The sequence below is a fragment of the Coffea arabica genome, chromosome 2c, assembly GCF_036785885.1.
Source record: "Coffea arabica cultivar ET-39 chromosome 2c, Coffea Arabica ET-39 HiFi, whole genome shotgun sequence".
In the NCBI taxonomy this organism is placed as follows: Eukaryota; Viridiplantae; Streptophyta; class Magnoliopsida; order Gentianales; family Rubiaceae; genus Coffea; species Coffea arabica.
The window spans coordinates 24,483,408-24,504,835 of NC_092312.1; the positions used below are offsets into that span (position 1 = coordinate 24,483,408).

At 35.3% G+C, this 21,428-nt stretch overlaps 1 protein-coding gene across 4 annotated transcripts; it reads left to right on the forward strand.

Annotated features, from left to right (window-relative positions):
• Window positions 1-1,933: 1,933 nt before the first annotated feature.
• On the forward strand, window positions 1,934-18,319 carry LOC113727018 (putative acyl-activating enzyme 19). Of its 4 annotated transcripts, XM_027250970.2 has the most exons (17): window positions 1,935-2,427; window positions 2,922-3,425; window positions 3,581-3,777; window positions 4,679-4,882; window positions 5,921-6,640; window positions 8,036-8,709; window positions 9,427-9,502; window positions 9,567-9,653; window positions 11,732-11,775; window positions 12,696-12,804; window positions 13,655-13,714; window positions 14,470-14,554; window positions 14,800-14,864; window positions 16,395-16,454; window positions 17,172-17,216; window positions 17,630-17,739; window positions 17,826-18,319. In XM_027250970.2, the coding sequence occupies exons 1-17, from the start codon at window positions 2,031-2,033 to the stop codon at window positions 18,067-18,069; spliced, it is 3,681 nt and encodes a 1,226-aa protein (XP_027106771.2). In that variant the 5' UTR covers window positions 1,935-2,030; the 3' UTR covers window positions 18,070-18,319. The 4 variants fall into 4 exon arrangements, 3 of the variants coding, with proteins under 3 accessions (XP_027106772.2, XP_027106771.2, XP_071931545.1); XM_027250971.2 differs by lacking the exon at window positions 17,172-17,216 and having other exon boundaries at window positions 1,934-2,427; XM_072075444.1 differs by lacking the exon at window positions 1,935-2,427 and having other exon boundaries at window positions 3,285-3,425; window positions 3,570-3,777.
• Window positions 18,320-21,428: the final 3,109 nt, after the last annotated feature.

The following is a 21,428-nucleotide window of genomic DNA, read 5'->3' on the forward strand; positions in this document are numbered from 1 at the left end:
CTCAAGATGAAGCAACGGCAATTCGTTTGGCATTGATAAAAGCCAAGGAGCAAAAGTGGACAAGAATTACAATCAGTATCAAGGACAAGAACTTGCTTTCATCAGTCCACCAAGGAAGCTCCAATCACATTAAAACTTGTCACATTGGTAGAAGGCTCTAGCCGCTCCTTTAGTTTAGAAAATACCAGAAATATGGATTTATGTCATAGGCTTAGCGTTCACGCTTTAAGCATTTTTTTGTGATGAGGAGAGGCTGCATCATACTCCTTAGTGCGATTATGCACTATTGTACAGCTTTGTTGGGGCCTTTGCCCAACACTTTGTAAAGTTACTGATGATTAATATAACTGTTACGTTTCCCAAAAAAAAAAAAAAGGGCAAAAAGTAGATGTGATGGACTACCTAAACATGATTAGCAAAATGGATGTAACATGATAATCAAATTGAAGTCCCTTTTTTTTTTTTTTAAAGTGGGAGGTTTTGACCAAAGACTTTCGATTTATAATTTCTCCCACTTTACTACTCAACCTAGCGCTTCCCTCAAATTGAATCTTTTAAAGACGGTTGTGAAAGAGTGGTAGATGCATTGACTACCTAAATATCTATATCTATATTATATATAATGGGAGAGGATCTCTTTTAATGTAAATAATTTATGTCACTTAATGTTATGTTAAAATATCTTTTAAAATTAGTTTTCAAACTATTCAAGTTCTCTCTATTTCTCTACGATGATTTAACTCTTCACTATAATTAGATACATTCTTTCTTTTTCTCTATCATAATTTTAAATATAATAACTTCCTAAATAAAAAAGGGTAGTATTTATAGGTTTTTGGACAAAAAATATACATACTCTAACATAATTCTACGTACAATGACTTATTCTAAAAAATTTAATTATATATTTTGGAATAAGCACACAAGGAAAGTGTGCCAAAGCACTAGTGAATGGCAAATTGTAGGCAATATGCCTATAAGTTTTTAAAGTCATATTTGATAACTCAATTCAACATTTAAACTTAATTGATTAAGATTTTAACATATTCAAATGTGTTTGATAACAAAACATTAAACATCTGAATTAATTAAGTGGCATTGAATTTTCTAAAAAAAATTTGCTCTTAAAAATAAGTGATAAGTTATTCACTTATTATTTAATGTGATATACATTCAAATGTGTCAAATTTATGCCTTGTTTGATAACTCAATTCAGCATTTAAATTTAACAGATTCAGATCTTAACATATTCAGACCGTTTGATAATAAAAAATTAAATATTTAAATTAATTAAGTGTCACTGAATTTCCCAGACAAAACTTGCTCCCAGAATTAAGTGACAAGTTATTCACTTATCACTGAATATGATATGCACTCAAATGTATTAGATTTAATTTAACAATTCAATAGTTTAATAGATTTAGATTTTAGATTTCAGTTTTATCAAATGCACCCTTAGTATTTAATAATTAAATAACTTAATGGATTAAAACTTATGATTTTAGATTTCGGATTTCAATTTTATTAAACGCACCCAGTGGTTTAGAGTGTGTTTGATAAAACTGAAATTTGAAAATTGAACTATAAAATCTAAATCCATTAAATTATTGAATTGTTAAGTATTAAATCAAATACATTTAAGTGTATATCACATTCAGAAATAAGTGAATAGTTTATCACTTATTTTTGAGAGCACGTTTTGTTTAGAAAATTCAGTATCACTTAATTAATTCAGATGTTCAATTTTTAGTTATTCGTCTGAATATATTAAGATTTAAATTGATTAAGTTTAAGTGATTAATTGCGTTATCAAACAGGCCTTACATAATTTATAAGTATTCATCGATTTGCAAATTGATTTATTTTAACATTAGTGGCCCACAGAATATTTAAAAATGTTGGAGTTATTGGCCCAACAAAAAAGTGATGAAAATCCATCCAGTAGGAAAAAGACGTGGGTGGCAGCACGCTTTTGGTGAAATCGTCTTGAATACAAAACTCTGGCCCTGTCTTTTCCCAAACCACCCACCATGGCGAACGATGCACCACCACCACCACCACCACCACCACCACCAATGCCGCCAGAGCTGAAGCTTCCTATATGCTGCGTATCACACTTATTCCAAAATGCCGCCACAAACTCACCTGACAAAATCGCCGTCATACACGCCTCCGGTGGCGCTAAACTAATTTCCCAGCAATACGACGGTCACTTGAGCTTCGACCAGCAGATTAGACCTGTTTCTAATCCTGAATTAGTTGACTCCAAAACGGCACCGCCTTTATTGTCTAAGCAGCCACCGGTTTACGGAGGCGACGAGTGCTTTACTTATTCTGAAATTCTCTCTGCAGTTAATTCTCTGAGTTCTCGGCTCAGGCGCATTCTTGATGGTGCTGATGACCCCCATATTATCAAACCTCAATCTGGTACTAATGCAGAAAGATGATTTTTTTTTATTTGTTTTGTTTTGGTTTTGTGGGTTAGAGTTGTATGGTTTCATGATAATATTGATGTGATGATATGGTGAATTTAGTTTTTGTAGCAAATTCTGAAGTAATGTGTAATTCTGTAAAAGTTAAAATCAGTTTTAGCTATCTGATTCGTGTAAATGTGTAAAAGGACGGTAAAGCTGTCAGTTTTTGTTCTAAGTACTTGGTTTCTGCATAATCTTGCATAATCTGAAATTAATGTTTCTGCTCGACGTTGTGTGAAAAAATAAGCGTTATTTTAACGTTAGATTACTTTTCAATAGAAAAAATGTAAAGAAAGAGATGTAACACGGATGAAGAAGGGATCAATTGAAAGATATTTATTGGAGCATTGCCTTTTCTAACTGTAAATGATGAGAAATTTAATTGTCCAAGTTAATATTCTTGACGTTTATTTGTGTTTGTTTTTGCTTATCATATTTCTGGAGCAGGATACAAACTTGGTGGGCAACAGGCGAATAGTGATAAAAATTCTGAATCTATGGGCTTTTTTAGCCTGAGTGGAGAGCAGGTTACCAAGCTGCATGATAAATGTATGCCAAGAAGAATTGGGATATATATGGAACCTTCTGTGGAGTACATTGTTGCAGTCCTCTCTGTTTTAAGGTGTGGAGAGTCATTCATGCCTCTAGACCCATCTTGGCCCGAAGAAAGGATACTGTCAGTTGTGTTTTCTTCAAGAGCTGATCTTATTATTGGGTGTGAAAGTTTAGTTGATGATGGTTGTTTTCATCAGCTCGATAATGTACACTGGCTTGCTTCTCGTGGCTATTGTCCTGTTTTGTGTATTTCTATTAGGCAGTGCATTCAAAGACAAAGTCATTTATGTAGTTTAGTATGGCCCTGTGAAAGTGAATCGTCCAGACTCTTTTGTTACTTGATGTACACATCAGGATCAACAGGAAAGCCTAAAGGTGTATGTGGTACTGAAGCAGGTTAGCTGGTGTTCTAGGCTCTTTATTGGAACATCTTATGGATTTTAACTGCCTCAACTGTAAATGCTTAGTTTAAATCCAATCATTACTTTGAATTTTGAATTTCCTTCTGATATTCATCTGCATCACAATGTTTTCTGTCAGCCCTTTTTCAGGTCTACTAAATCGGTTCCTATGGATGCAAGACTTATATCCCATGCATGGACAAGATTATCTGGTTTTCAAGACATCCATAAGCTTTATTGATCATTTGCAAGAATTTCTGAGTGGCATACTAACTACTTCTACGTTAGTTGTACCTCCATTCAATGTGCTGAAAGAGAATATACTTTGCATGGTTGACTTTTTACAGGTAACTAGCTAAAGTATTTGAAAATTGTCTACTAAAACTTGATAGAACTTTGTCAATTTTTGGGGTGTCATGTAAATGATATCACTGATGGAAGCAAAAAAATTTTTACTTTGGGGACATGTAATGAGATCATAAACAACTTCTGGGCCACTTAGCCATTTAATATCTTATTCACATGAGGCAAAAGTTTTTGGCTTTTATGCTTTAGTAGTATGCTTCACGAAAGCACATGTAATAGCTTCACGTTCACTGGAACTAGTTTATCATATGTTGTTGATGGTGTCTTCTGCCTATAGTCTGTCTGTACTTTATTTCTCTTAAAAGCAAGTTGTAATTCTCTTGGACCACATGTCAAAGTTTAATTGCCGCTGCATACCTGAATTGTTTTTTCTCTGGGATGTCAATGTGTAGTATGTCTTGTAAAGAATGTAACCAAATTCTTACATTGCAAAAAAGCTAGAAGAAGCCAAGTGATGGAACAATGAGCACGATTTAACAACGGAGCTAAACAGGCTATAATTGATATATTGCAGATCTTAAAAACCTTTCTTCTCGTTATACTGCACTTGAGATTCAAACATTGTTATAAATTTTGCGAAAGTAATAAGCAGCAATATATCTCAACATGTTGAATAATTTTTTCTCAATTCTGAACATTTTTTTTTTTTTTACTTTTTGTGTTTTTGATTTCCCTTTTTCCTGTGGCTGCATTATTCTCAATAATTACAAAGGTTATGTAACCTCAGGAGTAGATGTCTAAATATAAAAAAACGCATTATAAGTTTAGAAAGTTAGCAATTTGATTTTATCTTCCTTTAAGATAAATGCATGTGCCAAGGTCCTGCATTCTTGCTCATGGTCCAGAGTATAAGAGCATTTGCTTTTTTTGTTTCTTTGACAGATATACTCTGTTAACAGGCTCGTTGCAGTTCCATCACTATTGAGAGCAGTCCTCCTTCCTTTGCAAGGTCCACATTATATGGGACTTCGTAGTTCTTTGAAGTTGCTAGTTTTAACTGGTGAAGTTTTGCACCTGTCCCTATGTGAGAGTTTGCTGAAGCTATTGCCCCATACTGCTATCTTGAACTTATACGGGAGTACAGAGGTTAGGAGACTTAATTGTTGCTACTTATCAGATGCCACCAGGAATAGCTATATCTTCAGTGCTTTTTGGTTTTGCTGTTACATTTCTGCTCCTTTTTCCAGTGCCTATGTTATCTTTAATTAGGACCCCCTAAAATAAGAATACAAGATTGTCAAACAATAAAGGTAGAAGGGGTGTCAGACCTACATGCAACTCTGTAGGAAACTTTCCATTTGAGCTAAGGGGCATAATAAAGTTGATGGCCATATTTCAAGAAATGCCATCTCCTCCTTGATAGCTGAAAAATGCTTTAGATTAACGTCTGAGGCATAAATGTTTAGAGATCTACCATTTTCTTCTTAATGGATCTTCTTAGTAGATCTGTCCAGGTTCAGTCAATCTTTTCTGTTCTTTCTCCACTATGTTTGGTTGATATTGCAGTTTAGACTGTTGGACTTGATCAAACTGTCCTTTGATTTTTTGTACATCGAAAACTAGGATTCTTTTTTCTTTATTCCTTTTTTCTCAAAACTTTTTGGACACAAAATCACGTATGTACCTAACACTAACCTGGTCCTGTCACCTATGTTTTGAAAATTTGGAAAGTGGGGTATGTGATTGTTTATTGTGAGAACCAAGTTCCAGAAACGCCTACAATATAGTTTTGTTATATGAAGACTTAGTTATAATGCTATCCCCTTAGGAAGGTTTTTGTAGTATGTTAGAGGAGCATCTTATGCACTAAACTGCAGCCAGTTTTGCCATTCTGGAATTAGTTTTGCAGCCCAGGATCATATTTGTAATTTCTGTATTTATGGTTGCCTATGCAAACTCTGTGTATGGATTGCTCAAGGTGTCGCAGCATATTGTGATGGTGATACTGCACTTCCTCCCCAAAAAAAAAAAAAAAAAAAAAAAAAAATTATGCATACATTTTATCTGATGTTTTTGGAGCCTTGGAAATTCTGATCTGCAACTCGCTAACATTTCTCCTGGTTTTAGTCAATGTCTTGCACATTTCTTTCTTCAATATCTTACATATTCAATTCTAAAACCAAGGTTGCAGGTGATTGTACATACTTTGATTGCAAGCAGTTGCCACTGATCTTGGAAAATGAGATTGTGAGCAGTGTTCCGATTGGCTTACCTCTTTCAAACTGTGATGTGGTGCTCATTGGGGAAAATGCACCAAAATATGGAGAAATTTACATTCGTGGACTGTGTAATGGTGTTGGATACTTTGATCATCTTTCCATTACTCCATTTGGCCCTGCAAAATTGCAACAAACTTCTTTTATTAATCATACCTCCAGGGATCCAAGACTACAGGGTTACTTCAAAACTGGTGATCTTGCAAGACAACTTCAAAGTGGTGATTTTATTTTTATCGGAAGGGAAGACCGCACCATAAAATTCAATGGGCAGCGGATTGCTTTAGAAGAGATAGAGAACACATTGAGGGAACATCCGCATATAGTTGATGCAGCAGTAACTTGCCTAAAAAAGCACGGAGAAATCTCAAGTATTGAAGCTTATTTGGTGCCAAAGAAAGTGCAAGACTGCAATGAAAACTTTAAATCTTCAATTAGGAGTTGGATGGTCAAGAAACTTCCACAAGCACTGATTCCTAGTCGTATCTTCTTTAGTGAATCATTTCCTACTACTTCCTCGGGGAAAGTGGATTATAATATGTTGGATGATTCCTCAAGTTCAAGGGCACATGGTCGGAGTTATGTTGGAGAAATTTGGGATAATGATGACTTGAAATTTATACAAAAGGTTCTTGATAAGTATTCATGATTTAAGTGTTTTTCCTTGCTTTTTTATTTTTTTCTTCTTTGTGATGTTTGTCCAAACTGAACTCTCATTCTGCATAATTAGCATTAGCATTTGGTACTTCTTCAGTTTTATTATAATTTTTCCCTTTTCAAATTATTGTGCCAATTGCAGGATATTCTGGTGATCTGGTAAATCTGAATTAATAAGTAGGAAAACTTGTGTATGTCTTTGCATGCTTTGCTTACATTTGAATAGAGTAGATTGGAGTGATTGTGAACTTTAGTATTGTTTTTTATGACCAAAACATGTGAGAACTGTTAGCTTGTGCTAACTTATAACTCTGCTAGCTGGTAATTTTTTATCTTGACATTGCCAACCAGTTTGACATCTCTCTTCTTTCTTTCACTCTAATCAAGACTAGTTCTAACTAACATATGGTAAGTATTAGTACAAGCACTGGATCATCAAACTTTTGGTACTTATTTTATCAATCATGTCTTTGAAGAGCTGGCTGTACTTATTTTGTTCTAAATTTTTTTTTAAAAATTTTACTTGTAAACATATACACACACACAAATGCATACTTATACAGTGCTTCCTTAGGTTCATAGCTGTGGCATCTGTTAGTATCGCATTTTTTAATTTTGCAGATTTGCCTTGTATAATGGATAACCTTCCATTCTTGTCTTTTTTTGATTAAAGAAGGTAATACCAAATGAAATGACACATTAGAAATACACAAAGATGAATTGATACAATATAAAAAGTGGCTAATTGAAGTATAGAGTAGCTTGTGAACATTCGAACAGAAAACTAGAGAGCTAAAGGAATGAAAAACAATAGTTCATGTTACTTTAAAAAGCAGCTGATGTATCTCTTCTGATGACTTATAAATTTGTTCTCAGAATGGTCTTTTTTCAAAATAGAGGGTGGTGAAGAGCTAAAAGGGTTGATTATTTTATTTCTAATAAACTTCTTTTACTGCCTGTGTCGAAGTGTAAATCTGATGCTACAGTTTGGTAACATGCTTTTATTTAATTGAGAAATCTACCCATGGATATATCACTGTCCAAATGTGGGGTATGCTGTGTATATACGGAAGTGCATTTCTTGCATAAAAAATTTAACATTTTTTATCTGCTTCCTAAGTTGAAATGCTCCAAACTTGATATGCCATTTGGTGGGCCTGTGGGACGTATTTTCTGATATGCACCTTTATAGAAATGTTTTACCATTAAAGATTTCGTTTTTTTTTTTTACTATTAAAGAGAGATCCATTTTGGTTTTTTTAAATTTTTTAGTTCATAATTAGATTGTACTAGAGCTAGTAAGTAAGCTAGTATTATTTCCTCAGGAAAGTATTTCTGACCAATATGTTTGGCTCCAATTAAGCAGGTTTTCAGTGAAGCTTTGATGGTTGACAACATCTCCATTCATGATAATTTTTTTCATAGTGGTGGTAATTCGGTGTCTGCAGCATATGTTGCTTACAACTTAGGAATCAACATGAAATTACTGTATGCTTTTCCAACCCCATTGAAGCTTCAAATGGCTCTTGAGAGGAAGATAGGTTCTTCCCATTATGACTCAAGAAATGAGGATAATGTGAATGTGGATTCAGGAGTAACGGATGAAATATTGCTCCCAGCGTATTCCAAAACTGGCAGTCCTCATGGAATTAAGCCACGTAGAAGAATGTTTGGAGCAGTTGACAATTCAAATACAGAACATCCTACTAAATTATTGAAAAAAGATTCAAGTTTGTGCATCATTCCAAAGGATGGTAATCTGAAAGATAATGGCTTCTGGAGTTCTCATTCATTTAATGCAGCATGTTCTGTCAGCCGTTGCAACAAAATAATGTACTGTAATGGTGGGCATAATAATTTATGTCACACAATCTCCTCTCAGCAAATTTCAAGAGAAAGAAAAGGTTCTGTGCAAGAATTATGGAAAGTGAATATGGAGTCTTGTGTTGATGCATCTCCACTCATTGTATGTAAAGGGAGTGAAGTCTACCTTTTTGTTGGATCTCACGCTAAGAAATTTGTTTGTGTGGATGCCAGAAGGTATGGAAGATTTCGTAGCTCTTACATATCAAATCATCCTTGTGGATTTTTCAAATAGTATGTTTTGCATTGACACACCCTATGGCATGCTTCCCTATTAGGATGTTTGATTGCATTTGTAGATTTTATGTACGAGTTTGGGATTGAGAGTTTGTAAGTTGTTTTTAAGTAGTTATGGCCTACCTTAGAATTGTTCAGACCGCAAAGGAAATGTGTACAACAGTTGAGCAGCATAACCTGGAGGTGTACTTATGTTTTGTGATCACACTGCATATCGATTCTAAGCTAGGTTTCTGAAAAAACAAGTTCATTGGTCATAATATTACATGTTTGATAAAAAGATCTTGTCAGTTTCTAGTCAATGTGGCATGAAAAAAACGGTTAATTGGAGAACTCAATCATAAATAAAAGTACCATAATAGCTTTTTCTGGTATTGTTGCATATTTTTCTGCTGAAATAGTACATTCGTTTCATTTCTTCTCTGTCATGGACATAGTTATACTATGTTTTCCTTGTGATGCAAAATTAACAATTTAAGAGCATGCTTTTCACTTTTTCCTTTTGACATTGTAATATGTAATGGATCAAGAATTGATGCTCTCCATGAATTGCTTGCCTGTTCTATTTGTTTGAGTGAGAGAATGCTGCTTTTAGGCACACTATTTTCATTATATTGTTTTACTCCTAATTTACTAACTGCCTTTTAATTGATGCAGCGGCTTTGTGTTATGGGAGGTCAGACTTGAAGGAAGAATAGAAAGTTCGGCTGCAGTTTTGGATGACTTTTCACAGGTTATGTCTTGCTCTCAACTGTGTTTCTTTTAGTATTTTTGCTCTGAGAAAATTTGTTTTGTAGGTTGTAGTTGGATGCTATCAAGGAAACATCTATTTTCTGCATCTGTCGGATGGCAGCATCTGTTGGAGGTTTCAAACTGGTGGTGAGGTATGATTGTTGTAATCATTTTCTCTGTTCTTATACAATTGCACATGCTTGAACTACATTTGGTTAATCTTCTCGTTGCTTTTTGTTTGTTATTGTGCTTGAGGGTTGCATGGAACATTAGGGGTCCATTATAAGATGAATGGAAAAGTGAAAGGCTTACTTGGATCTCAGTAATTCAAAGCCTAAAGAGCATTGTGTGTAATTTAAAAGTGCAAGTACTCCTTTCATACATCAACTGAAGTGCATTCCAATTCTAAAGCTACAATAAATGCTTACCTGTTGCTTTTTGGACCATTCCTTCTCTCTTGATTTGTTACTGGCTGATTATGTAGATGTATGTTTTCACCATGTGTCCTTATTTGTGATGTTAAGTTCATAACAAGCTACTTTCCTCACTGTTGTTACTGCCTGCCCTTTATCTTTCCTGTTTGCTTTCTGATTGTTGTACCCATTGCCCTTTCCACTTCTTCCTTCTCCTTGTAGTCTCAATCCCGTGGGTGCTTATTTTTTTATTTTTTATTTTTTTTACTGATTCCAGTCTGCACCAGCTCCCACTGATTTTCCCATTGTTTTCCTTCCTCTCTTCTCACAATTCCAGCCTATTCCCAGTAATGAAAATAAGATTTTTCCCATTGTCTTTAAAAAAGTCTTTTAGACAATGTTTTGAGGAGACAATCCACCTCTGAAAGACCTAAAAAAAAAATCAAAAGGGAGAGTACAGCAAGTCTCAATTCAGGAAATGTTGAAGCAATAAAATTTTTTCTAAATCTCTGTGGACAAAAGGGTACCTTTATTAGCAAATGCATAGCTTATGCCGTCTTATAAACATGTAGAAAGTGGCAATAAAAATGAAAATTAATGTCGATTTATTTGTAAAACAGGTGACCAATCATTGTTTACATTGTTTGGTGACTTCAAATTTGTAATCTCTAATCTAGAAAAGATACAAATGTTTTAAATGGGACTGACTAATTATACTTTTGGATACTTTCCAGCCTGAGTCCTAGACTTGAAAGATCTTGTCAATGTTACTCTGGCAAATGCTAAAAGTATGTTGCAATAGATTAAGGACCACTGAATTGGACATGGTGTTGGTAAACAATAAGTTGCTTGTTGCATTTGTATTTTTACAAATTCACTTGCAAATAAACTCTGGTGCATAACTCTTTTATTTGCTAAATGAAAGCATATTAACTCCCTCTCTGTAGATGATATTATATGTTGATGAAGAAGTTCATTACCTCAATTGATTTCTAAACCTGAACTATCAGTTTCTTAGTTATTTGTGTTCATTCATGAGGTGTTTATAGCAAGTTTTGGAACTTGCTTAGTTCCATCATAAGTATTTATCCTTCATCTTAACCATGATTTTAAGATCCAAAAATTACAGTATGAACTTTGATAGTGTATTAACAATTTGCAAAACAGATTCTTGTTTTCTTTTCTTTTTTTTGAAAAGCAAAAAACTATTCTTTCCTTGTGAGGTTGAACATTTATGTCCTGATGTTGGTACTGTAGTTTTGTTATCAGTTGAGAAGGTTGGTTGTGAAATTTAACTAATGAGAAAGTGAAATATTTGTGTTATAGCAAGTGCTGTTAAAATTCCCCTGATCTGTACTTGAATCACATTGGAATATGCAAGTTGTGCTCGGTTAGCCTTGTGCAAAACCTATACAAACTGTTTTCCATGAGTAGCTAGCACCTTGTTTTCTGATAGTAATGTCCAAGTCACACTTGGTTAGCCTTGAGCAATACAAACTGTTTTCCATGAGTAGCTAGTGCCTTCTTTTCTGATAGGTCCCTACTTATGGAATTATGTACTTGGTTTTCTTGGGTGAAATCTTTATTCAGATATGCTTGAGTGTATTTTGGCATATAAAGAGGCTTAGATTTGCCTTATTTCAGTGATAATTAAATAGCATTTTAAATGTTATGGATAATTACCGATGGTAAATCATCATATCCAAAATTTCAACTATTAATGCATGTACTTTATTATTTAGTTTCCCTTTCCAGAATAGCTTCAAACTGGGTAAAAACTACATCAGCTTTACCTGTTTTTCCTTTGTTATATGAAGGTTAAATCTCAACCAGTGGTGGATAAGCTGAGGCACTTGGTCTGGTAATGTTTTATTTTGTGCTTCTTCTTTCTTTCTTTAGAGGGAGTATAGTTTTCCATAATTCATTATACTTTAGGAAACTTTATTCTTCTCAATGCTTGCATGTATGCATGATTTTGTTCAAGCATATAGAGTCAAGGGACCCTTGGATGCATTTCCTCGAAGTGCACCACTCCAAAAAAAAAAAGGAATGGTTTTTGGGTTGTAATTGATGGTTTTTGAGAAAAACTGTCAATTTCATTGAAAAGATTTTAAAAAGGAAGAAAGACAGGAAAGGTGTTTGCTGGAGTTCTTAGTTTACAGCCATGTGTTAAACATTTCGGATTTTGGGAACTTTTAATTTATTTCAGAGATTCTTCCGACAAGCAAAAGGAATGAGTGATATGTGGACAATGGAAAAGATACTAATGTCCTTAAAATTCTTGTAATATTTAGGTCTAGTGCTTGATAGCAGAATATAATCATCACAGCCTTAAGTTCATTGAATGTTTTGGAAGCAGTTAATTGGCTCCAATTTTTTACATTTCCTTCAGTTAGTCATCTTTATTTCCTGGTTATTTGAGGTTCAGTCAGGGTTGGTGGGTTCCCTTGTTTATTGCTGGCAATCTGTAATGTCAGGTTTGTAGCCTTATGAGCCAATAGAATAATTTTCAGCTATTATTCCCCATTTTAGCCACCCACAATCTGCCAAAGGGAACTTGGAACCTAAGCTTTTCTATATGGACTGGTTTTTAGAATAATTACTGGAGCAATGTTTGTGTTGTGATGTATGTGGGATAAAAAGGTGAGTGGAAAACATGTTTGCGATGCAAGTAAAAAAAGTTTTTCCAAATAATAATAAAATTAACCAGGCACACTTCACTGGCAGCTTCTCTCTACATATAATCCAAATTTTAATGCATTTTGGCAATCTTCTCTGCAGGTGTGGATCATATGACCACAATCTGTATGGACTTGATTATAAAGGCTATTCTTGTAGTTACAAACTTTATTGCGGGGGGAGTATATTTGGTGCACCTGCTCTTGATGAGGTTTGTCATCCATTATTTAATCTTAATTTCCTTTCTTTTTTCCTCGTGTGTACCGTTAAGTTGCAGTTATTTTTCCTTTAAGTAGAAGTGGCTAATTGTGGAGGAGTTTAGTGCTTTGTCTCTTTGACTGGTTGACTTTCACTTCGTAGACCCATCTTGTAAACATTGTTGTCAATAGGAAATTTAATAGGTGGTTTGGTTTTCAGAAACTTCTTTGGGAAATTTAATTGTCAGTATGAAGATGTTAATTTGAAGAAACGTAAAGGTACTTATGACTTTGAATACTGTTAGCCACCGCATTATGATTTCTAGTTGGTAATGGCAGTTCAAAGGAAGCTGACTTTTGGTAAGTGGCTCAACTTTAACCCCTGCTGCCGGAGGTAGTTTATAATTTTGAAAAACGATGAAAGCGTGATTTGATAAATTCCATTAAAGCTGTTACTATCTGGGTAAAGCTTCAGGATTTTAAATGTTATAATAGAATTCCATTTTCTGATTTACATAAAATGCCTTTCTTATATAAGTGAAAATTTAGTTTACAAGAATATAATTGGAATTCAAAGGCTATATGAGACCTTATTCTAACTACTTGCTCCCCTCTTTCAGCATACAATTTTTTTAGGGTTTTTCTCTTTATCCAATTGGCATACGTCTGCTTATGCTTTTTAATGTGCAATTTTTTTTAATGGATCTATGCAAAAATAACCACTTAACTCTAAAGAAGCTTCTTTTCCTCTTAATTCTCTATGGCTTTTTGGTGTACATGCTGTTATCATTTGTAGTATCCTCTACCACTATACTCTGCATTACTGATAACTTGCATCCAAATTTGACAATTCCAAATTTTTAGATGCGTGAGAAGCTCTTTGTGGCATCTACTAGTGGGATACTGACTGCATATTCCTTAAAGGTATTAGATCTGCAACTCTTAACTTCTGTTGAATTTGGTGTTTACACCATTGATGTCAGATTAAATGAAGGATGTTCTTTATGCAAGTTTCTGAACTGTGTAAGAAGGCGAGATAGATGTCTGTTTTGGGCACAAAACCCATGTGGCAATTAGACTATTCTGATGTTAAATTTTGGCACTCTGTATTTGTTTTGGTTCAAATATGCCAATGACTTTTTAAAGTCTATGGGTCTGGTTCCTTCTCTAGTTTCAGATGTGAAATCCAGGATCTTCCATTGATTTTGGAATATAACAAGTTTTTGCTGAAAAGAACAATCCATTTTTCTTCTCTCTTCTTCTTGTCCTTTTTGTTTTGTTTCATTTCATATTCATAGAATTACAGCCCACTGAATACCAGTCATGCTACTGCTTTGATTACAGCAACTTCCTCAGAAACCACCATGCTGCTGCGGTCCTTGCTCCCATTCCCTTTCTGCCATCGCCATAAAACTGACAATGCCCCTCTGTCTCCCTTGGCCTCCTATGCAGACATTGTAGCTGTCCTCCCTGATCCTCAGTGCACCTCAGATGGGGTTATTGTTAGTTTTTGGGACCTTAGATTTAGTTTTCTTTTTCATGCTGCATGTTAGAAACAAGTGTACATATGCGGTACTCTGAGATAATTAAGTTCCTTATGATATGAGTATTGTTCTTGGCTGCCCATCTTTTTTCATCTGCTGGGAATCTATCTGGGATTAAGCTATGTTTTCATGCAGGATTTATCATGCAGTAAATCATGGATCCAGGACTTAGAAGCACCTGTATTTGGATCTGTTTTAATCAATTTTAACAATGGAAATGGTATGTTAGAATTACTTATTACCAACCTTGTTGCTTCCTACTTCATTAGTATATGTGTGCCATTTCTGGGGAAAAAAATGCTGGTGGGATGTTTGCATGGATATTGTGTAGATTTATTTCTCTCAGGCACTTCAAATTTCTGTATTGTATTCAGAGTCTAAAATCTTGTACCCACAGACTTCACAAAATTAATACATCTGGGTGGTCAAGAGCCACTTTCATATAACCCCGTCGTTGTCTTCCAGTTATTTGCTGCTTGGTTGATGGCAATATTGTTTCATTGGATGCTGATGGATCCATTCTTTGGAAGGTATGGCTACATGTCTCAGTTAATGGACCTATTAAATCACCTATTTGTGTTAAATTCCAATTGCTGGATACGTATCTTAGTGCTCTACTATTAATTGATTCTCAGGAGAGATTACATACCACTCAGGGTTAATTAGGCTCAGATCCTCTGAGAGATGTCTGGATTACCAATAGGTTTTCTGATATGTTGGAAACTACACTAGCATCCTTGGGAAGAGAAATAAATATATAGGTTCATCATTGAAACCCCTTCAGAATATACATTCAGGGCTACGAAATTATTTGAAGAAATAAACAGATATACAAGTACACCCGAGAATCAGAAATAGGAAAAGGACAATAGTTATGTAGGTTTTTGTTCCTTGTCTTTAATTAGGAGTGCAATTGTCGCCCATTCAAATTCTTCCTTCCCATCCTTTCTGGGGTGCAAAATGGAAGGTACATGGTAACTACACCTCAAGAGTACCCCTCCTATGAGACACAGATTTTAACAAACGTAATAAACGGAAATGTACAGTAAATAGAAATGCCAAACCATTGAGAATTTCCTTTTTCCTCCACCCACTTATCCCTACCTCCTTGGAACAACCCATTTTGCCAGCCACCGTGGGCCTCTCCCTTCCTGTCCTATTTGCCCCTGCCATTGCTGTAACACAGTGTCCCTTTCCTTCACTGTGCTTCCTAACCATTGGAACTCCAATGCAGTTACCACCTCCACTTCCTCTCTACTTAAAACCCTCCATGTTATCTTCCTTCTGCCACTATTCCTCCAACCAGCCCACCTTCTTCCTTGAACAAACTGCCGCTGTCCTCAATACCACCTCAATCTAACTAAGAAATCATTAGCCCCAGCCATAAATTCCCTTTCTCCAAACGTTTGTTGTAGCAGCCACCTTCCCTGCTACCAATCCAACCAACTTTTCTTTCCACGTCGTGCCTCTGATTCTGGTATTATTGCTCAAAAGATCCGTTTTCCATACCATAGCAACGTCAACATTTCAGATCCAGCCCATATGCTTGTGCATTTCCTGTGGAATGAGTGAACAAATTTGTTTGTGCAGTTGTGACTTTGTACCCATGTACCTTTTCTCATCTGAGAGTGACTCTGTGTTCTGTCTGCATGTGAGGGTGCTGATAGTGTTTCTGAGGTATGTGTATCAGCAACTGCTGTATCTATCTAGAATGCAGTTATCAAATGAGAATAAAAGGTTTGGTGGACGAGGACAGATGGTGCTGTACCAAAATCAGTAGGAGGTGGCCTGATGGAGGACCCTTTTTTTTGGGGTTTTAAGATTTTAATTTTTTAGCAATGTGCTAATGGCATCTTCTAGAACTTGCATGTTAGCACTTTGTCAATTAACAGATGTTACAAGAATAATGAGACAAGGGGAATACCCCTTGTGAGGCGTGGAGAGTCATTAATTGTTGGTTAACTTGCAGTGAAAAGGCTGAAACAAGATCCTGTACTTCATTTTGGCTTTGTTCCCTGGATATTGACTCTTAAAGCTCATTCCATTTGTTTCTATCTCAGGCACTTTGTGGTGGGCCAATATTTGCTGGACCATGCATATCTGAGACACTGCCCTCCCAGGTAAAATTTCTAAAATAAATGATTCTCCTATCTCTCAGCAATGAAATGGATTCGAACTTATGAGAAACAGCTAGAGCTATTACCGACACTTCTTAGAAGATAAATATTTTGATGGACAAAATATTGGAATGGATGGAGAAAAAATAGTAGATGGATTAGGGTTAGCCCTCTGTTAGGATCATTTGACTTGTTGGAGCTAGAGTAGTTATCACCTCTAATATATGGTAGCCTGAAGCGTGGTTATTAACTAGATAATGTTTTAGTTGTTGCTTGCTTGTTGATTACAATAGATGAAAAACCAGAATCATCCCAAAAGAATATAAATCGTCAATGTACTAGCTCATTCTATGGGCACTTTCGAGATGTGAATTTGTTCTAAAATTGCAGGATACCATATGTAGTGTGTAAAAATTAAAGCATTTATGTGCTGCAAAGACAAGTGTCATGAATATATCAATATGCTTTGTCATTACTAATTAGACTCTGAATTGACTTTTGTGACCATTAGTGTTTGTATATACACGTACAATAGCTGAAGTGAAACCAATGGTTATGAAAATATGCCACTAATTGTACTTTTATTCAAGTATGCCTGTCTTGCTGATTACTTTAGCAGTACGGTCAAAGAACGAAAAGGTCTACCACTTATTTTTGATACTTGAAACCTAATGCTTTTGAAGATTGAACTCGCTGAGATGAGTTTCATTTCTTGCACAGGTACTTGTATGCTCTAGAGATGGAAGCATCTATTCTTTCAAACTGGTAAGGCTTATTATTTTTCCGTACTCGTGGGATTTGGTTTCCTGAATATTGGCTAAATCACTTAGATGAGGACACGTCATGTCTCATTCACAAGTTGAAATCCATTTGATCTGCTTACGCATGTGTCACTTGGAAGTGTATGACCATTGTGTAGGATTGTGTGTTTAAATTCAATAAAAAATAGGATTGATTTCCTTCCATGATATAGATGCATGTGATACAATTAGTTCTCTTACTGTTCCAAATTGGATTCATTTATCATGAAACTTTTGAATGTAACTGACATGCTGAAGGTCCAAGGAGGTGACTGCATGGGGTAAATGGGTGATTGTAGCGGGATCTCTTTTGTCTGATTATGAGACAGTCAATTTTCACCCAAGCTTAATTGTTCACAGAAAATCTTTTCATTCCAGGAAAATGGAGATTTACTTTGGCAACAAGCTCTTGGATATCCAATCACTTCGTCAGCGTATATAGATGAGAACTTAGAGCTAACTTCTGATGCCTCCCATCTGGCTGATAGGTAACTAATCATAATTCTGGTTGACTGGCCACATAAATCTCAAATATGAATTGGCTCAGACAAAAAGTGTCCCTTGTAACTTTCAGGTTAGTCTGCGTCTGCACCAGTTCTGGAAGTATCAGTGTCCTCCGCATCAACTTAGATGCCGCAGGAGGAGCGAGTCAACTACCAGAGAATGACATGGTTCAAGAAATTGCTAGATTGGAGCTTGGAGGAGATATTTTCTCCTCCCCTGTGATGATTGGTGGCAAGATATTTGTTGGCTGCCGGGATGATTATGTGTACTGTCTCGAATTTGAAGCCGACCGCGAAGCCAATTTGTCAGTGTAAATGACAATTTGGTCTTTTTTTCAAAAAAAAAAAAAAAAAAAAACGATTTGGTCTTTTGATTAATTAATCTGTCGTCCTCATCCCACATGCGTTTTGCCAAGAAAAGATGGACCTAAAGCACGGCCATATAATCTTTTAGGACAAAAATTAGGTTGGCTGAGCTTATGACATCTTCTGCCTGAAAAAGATTAGATTAAGTTTTGCTATTACATCAAATTAAGCTTCGTCGAAGCAGCTCTTCTTTCTTGCCCCTGAAATTGTATTGACATTTTATAGACCTGTATTCAATGTTGAACTAATTTGGCCCGTCAAATGGTAGATTCATCTCGCTTAAGAACAAACAAGAAAATAGGAAAGAAACAGAAACAAGAGAGAGAGAGAGAGAGTTGCGCAACACAGAAAGCAGCCATGGGGATTTCAATGTAACAGTTTATAAAATGCTTTACGTATAATTTCGGCAAGGTCCAACTCTCGAGGGGGGAAAGGAAAGGGAGAGGAAGAAGAACAAATTACTGACTAGTGTTTCATATAATTATAATTTCTCAGTGTTTTCATGGAGGACCACGTTTAAATGTAGTTAGCATCATCCACCATTGTAGGGAATAGTTTCTCAAGAGCGTAACTATCAAACTAGACTTTTCAAGGTGAAAATTCTTTCGAATCCGCTATCAACTCAAGCAATGTATATAGCCACAAATAATTTCCCTAACCATTATTTTATTTCCAAGAAGATCTACTTAACTTTCACATAAATTAGTACCAACTAATAATAAGCTTTGGAACAGGTAGCGTGCGGGCGAGAACTCGGTAAGGTCGAACTATGACCCTGGAAGCACAACAAAGATGAGAGCAGCAGAGGAAAGCGGGGCTTCTCCTCTGGTTTAACTCCGATGCTTGTGAGGAGTTGGATATTTATACCAGGTGGGGAGTTACTGTTCATAGGGATGTCTGCTTATAGATTAATCTTGTAAAACACTTCTATGATTTGGTGTCATTTATTGTTCTACCGTGCCAGATTGGATCAAGTCACATTCATGTCGGTTTGACCGCTTCAGATCCACGTCCACCTCGAGTGGTTCCTCTTCGACCTGCATTCCAAACTCTTTGGGCTATGGATGCAGGGCTGGAGCGGTTGTCAGAACAATCGCTCCGGAAGGTGTAACACCATTTGTACATGGTGTAACATCATCTGACAACCGCTCCGGAAGGTGTAACACCATTTGTACATGGTGTAATATCATCTGTACAAGGTGTAACAATAGAACAACAGCGAGTAACATTAGAACAACATTTTTGTGGATCCCACACGGCGTGAAAATGGAATTACAAGACGTGATCTGAGCCGCACAAATTTTTGAGGTCTCATCTAGGCCGTGAACTACCTGGGACGGTCTGACAACCGTCCAGGCCCCTCGTCCGCGGGCTATGAGCTGAGGTCGCAGCTCGGACCCCATTGTTGGTTAATCAGACTCATGAAATTTCTTTGTACTTGATTTCATAGGAAGAAGGTCTGTAGACTATTTGATGAAACTAGCTCTTGGAGGGACTACATGGAAGAGATCATTGTTGTTGAACATAAGAGACGCTTTGTCTCTCTTTTAACAGAAGTAAATACGATGCAGCAGATGGTCAAGAGTAGAGGATAAGTCTTGAATTATTTTAGTGCATCACCAGAGGAAGTCTGGAATTAATTCTCTTGAAAATTTAAGATTGTTTGATTACAGCACCACCAGATTTGCGAATAGAAATTCTTATCAATTTTTTTTTAAAGTTTGTGTACTTTTTATTAAGCACAATGAATAGTCAGCCACGAAAACATTTCATCAAACATTGTGTTCAAAAACTTGTCGAATCCATTCAAGAGGCGTACCACTGTATCATATATTTTACCTCCTGAAACTTTGGGTATCTAGTTGAGGTATTGTGGGGTTGGCGAAAAAGAAACCAATTTATTGGCAAAACCATTGTTGGTTTGCCTCACCTATGGTACTTTTTTTTTGTCGAAATGGAAGAATTTCTATAACCTAATCTATCCTAATCTAAGGGGAAGGGGAGGGGAATTCGATGTGAATAGAGACTCCATCGAATAAAGCCAATTAAGTCTGCTACCTAAAGTGGCAATATTTCCGGGCGGTTTGGAAATATTAATGGGCCCACCAACCGCGAGGCGTACTGCGAAAGCTGAAAATATAATGGAGTGTCACGGAATTCACATAAATATAATGAGCCTAGGAATAAAACACCAAAGAGGAAGCGTAAGCAATACTAAACACAGCCATGCTGGTGGTATTTAACATAAACTGATTTTTGTGAAAGTAAAAAACATATTGCCCATAACATACCTGTTCTTTATGATTTTTTGGCATTACATCAACAAAATACTAGCTATTTACGGACATTTTATTCTGAATCATTACATTTATGTAAAATATATAAATGTTTGTAACTAAAATTGAAAAAATGTTACACTAATATTTTTACGAAAGGGAAACAAGTAGATTTTGTATTTAACAAATTTTACATATGTGAAAGTAAAAAAGATATTACCCATAACATATCAGCTCTTTATGGGTTTTTTACGTTATATCAACAAAATACTAGTTATTTACGGGTATTTTATTCTGAATCATTACATTTATGTAAAATACATAAATGTTTGTAATTAAAATTGAAAAAGTGTTACACTAATATTTTTACGAAAGGGAAACAAGTAGATTTTGTATTTAACAAATTTTAAATATGTGAAAGTAAAAAAGATTGCGCCCATAACATACCAACTCTTTATGAGTTTTTTGCATTGCATCAACAAAATACTAACTATTTAAGGGATTTTACTCTGAATCATTACATTTATGTAAAATACGTAAATGTTTGTAACTAAAATTGAAAAACTGTTACAGTTATATTTTTATGAAAGGGAAACTGATAGATTTTGTATTTAACAAATTTTAAATATGTGAAAGTAAAAAAGATTGTGCCCATAACATACCAGTTCTTTATGAGTTTTTTGCATTACATCAACAAAATACTAGCTATTTATGGGCATTTTACTCTGAATCATTATATTTATATAAAAAACATAAATGTTTGTAACTAAAATTGAAAAATTGTTACACTTATATTTTTACAAAAGGAAAACTAGTAGATTTTGTATTTAACATAAATTAAATATGTTAAAGCAACATTACAGGTGGTTTTATGAGTTACTTAATTTGTTGACAAGAAACAATGTTTCTTTTGCAAAATTTGTTCATTAGAATTTTTCAAATAATTAGGGTAGAAAGGTAAATTTTCACAATCTTTTGTTAGCAATAGGCCCCAATTTCCTCCTAGGCAGTGACGAAGCCAAGATTTTTTCC

Bases quoted from the DNA above. Each gene is read 5' to 3' on its own strand.
- LOC113727018 (XM_027250970.2), top strand. From the start codon at position 2,031: ATGGCGAACGATGCACCACCACCACCACCACCACCACCACCACCAATG. The intron at 6,641-8,035 runs GTTCTTGATAAG...CCAATTAAGCAG, and splicing joins ACTTGAAATTTATACAAAAG to GTTTTCAGTGAAGCTTTGAT. The intron at 9,654-11,731 runs GTATGATTGTTG...TGTTATATGAAG, and splicing joins GGTTTCAAACTGGTGGTGAG to GTTAAATCTCAACCAGTGGT.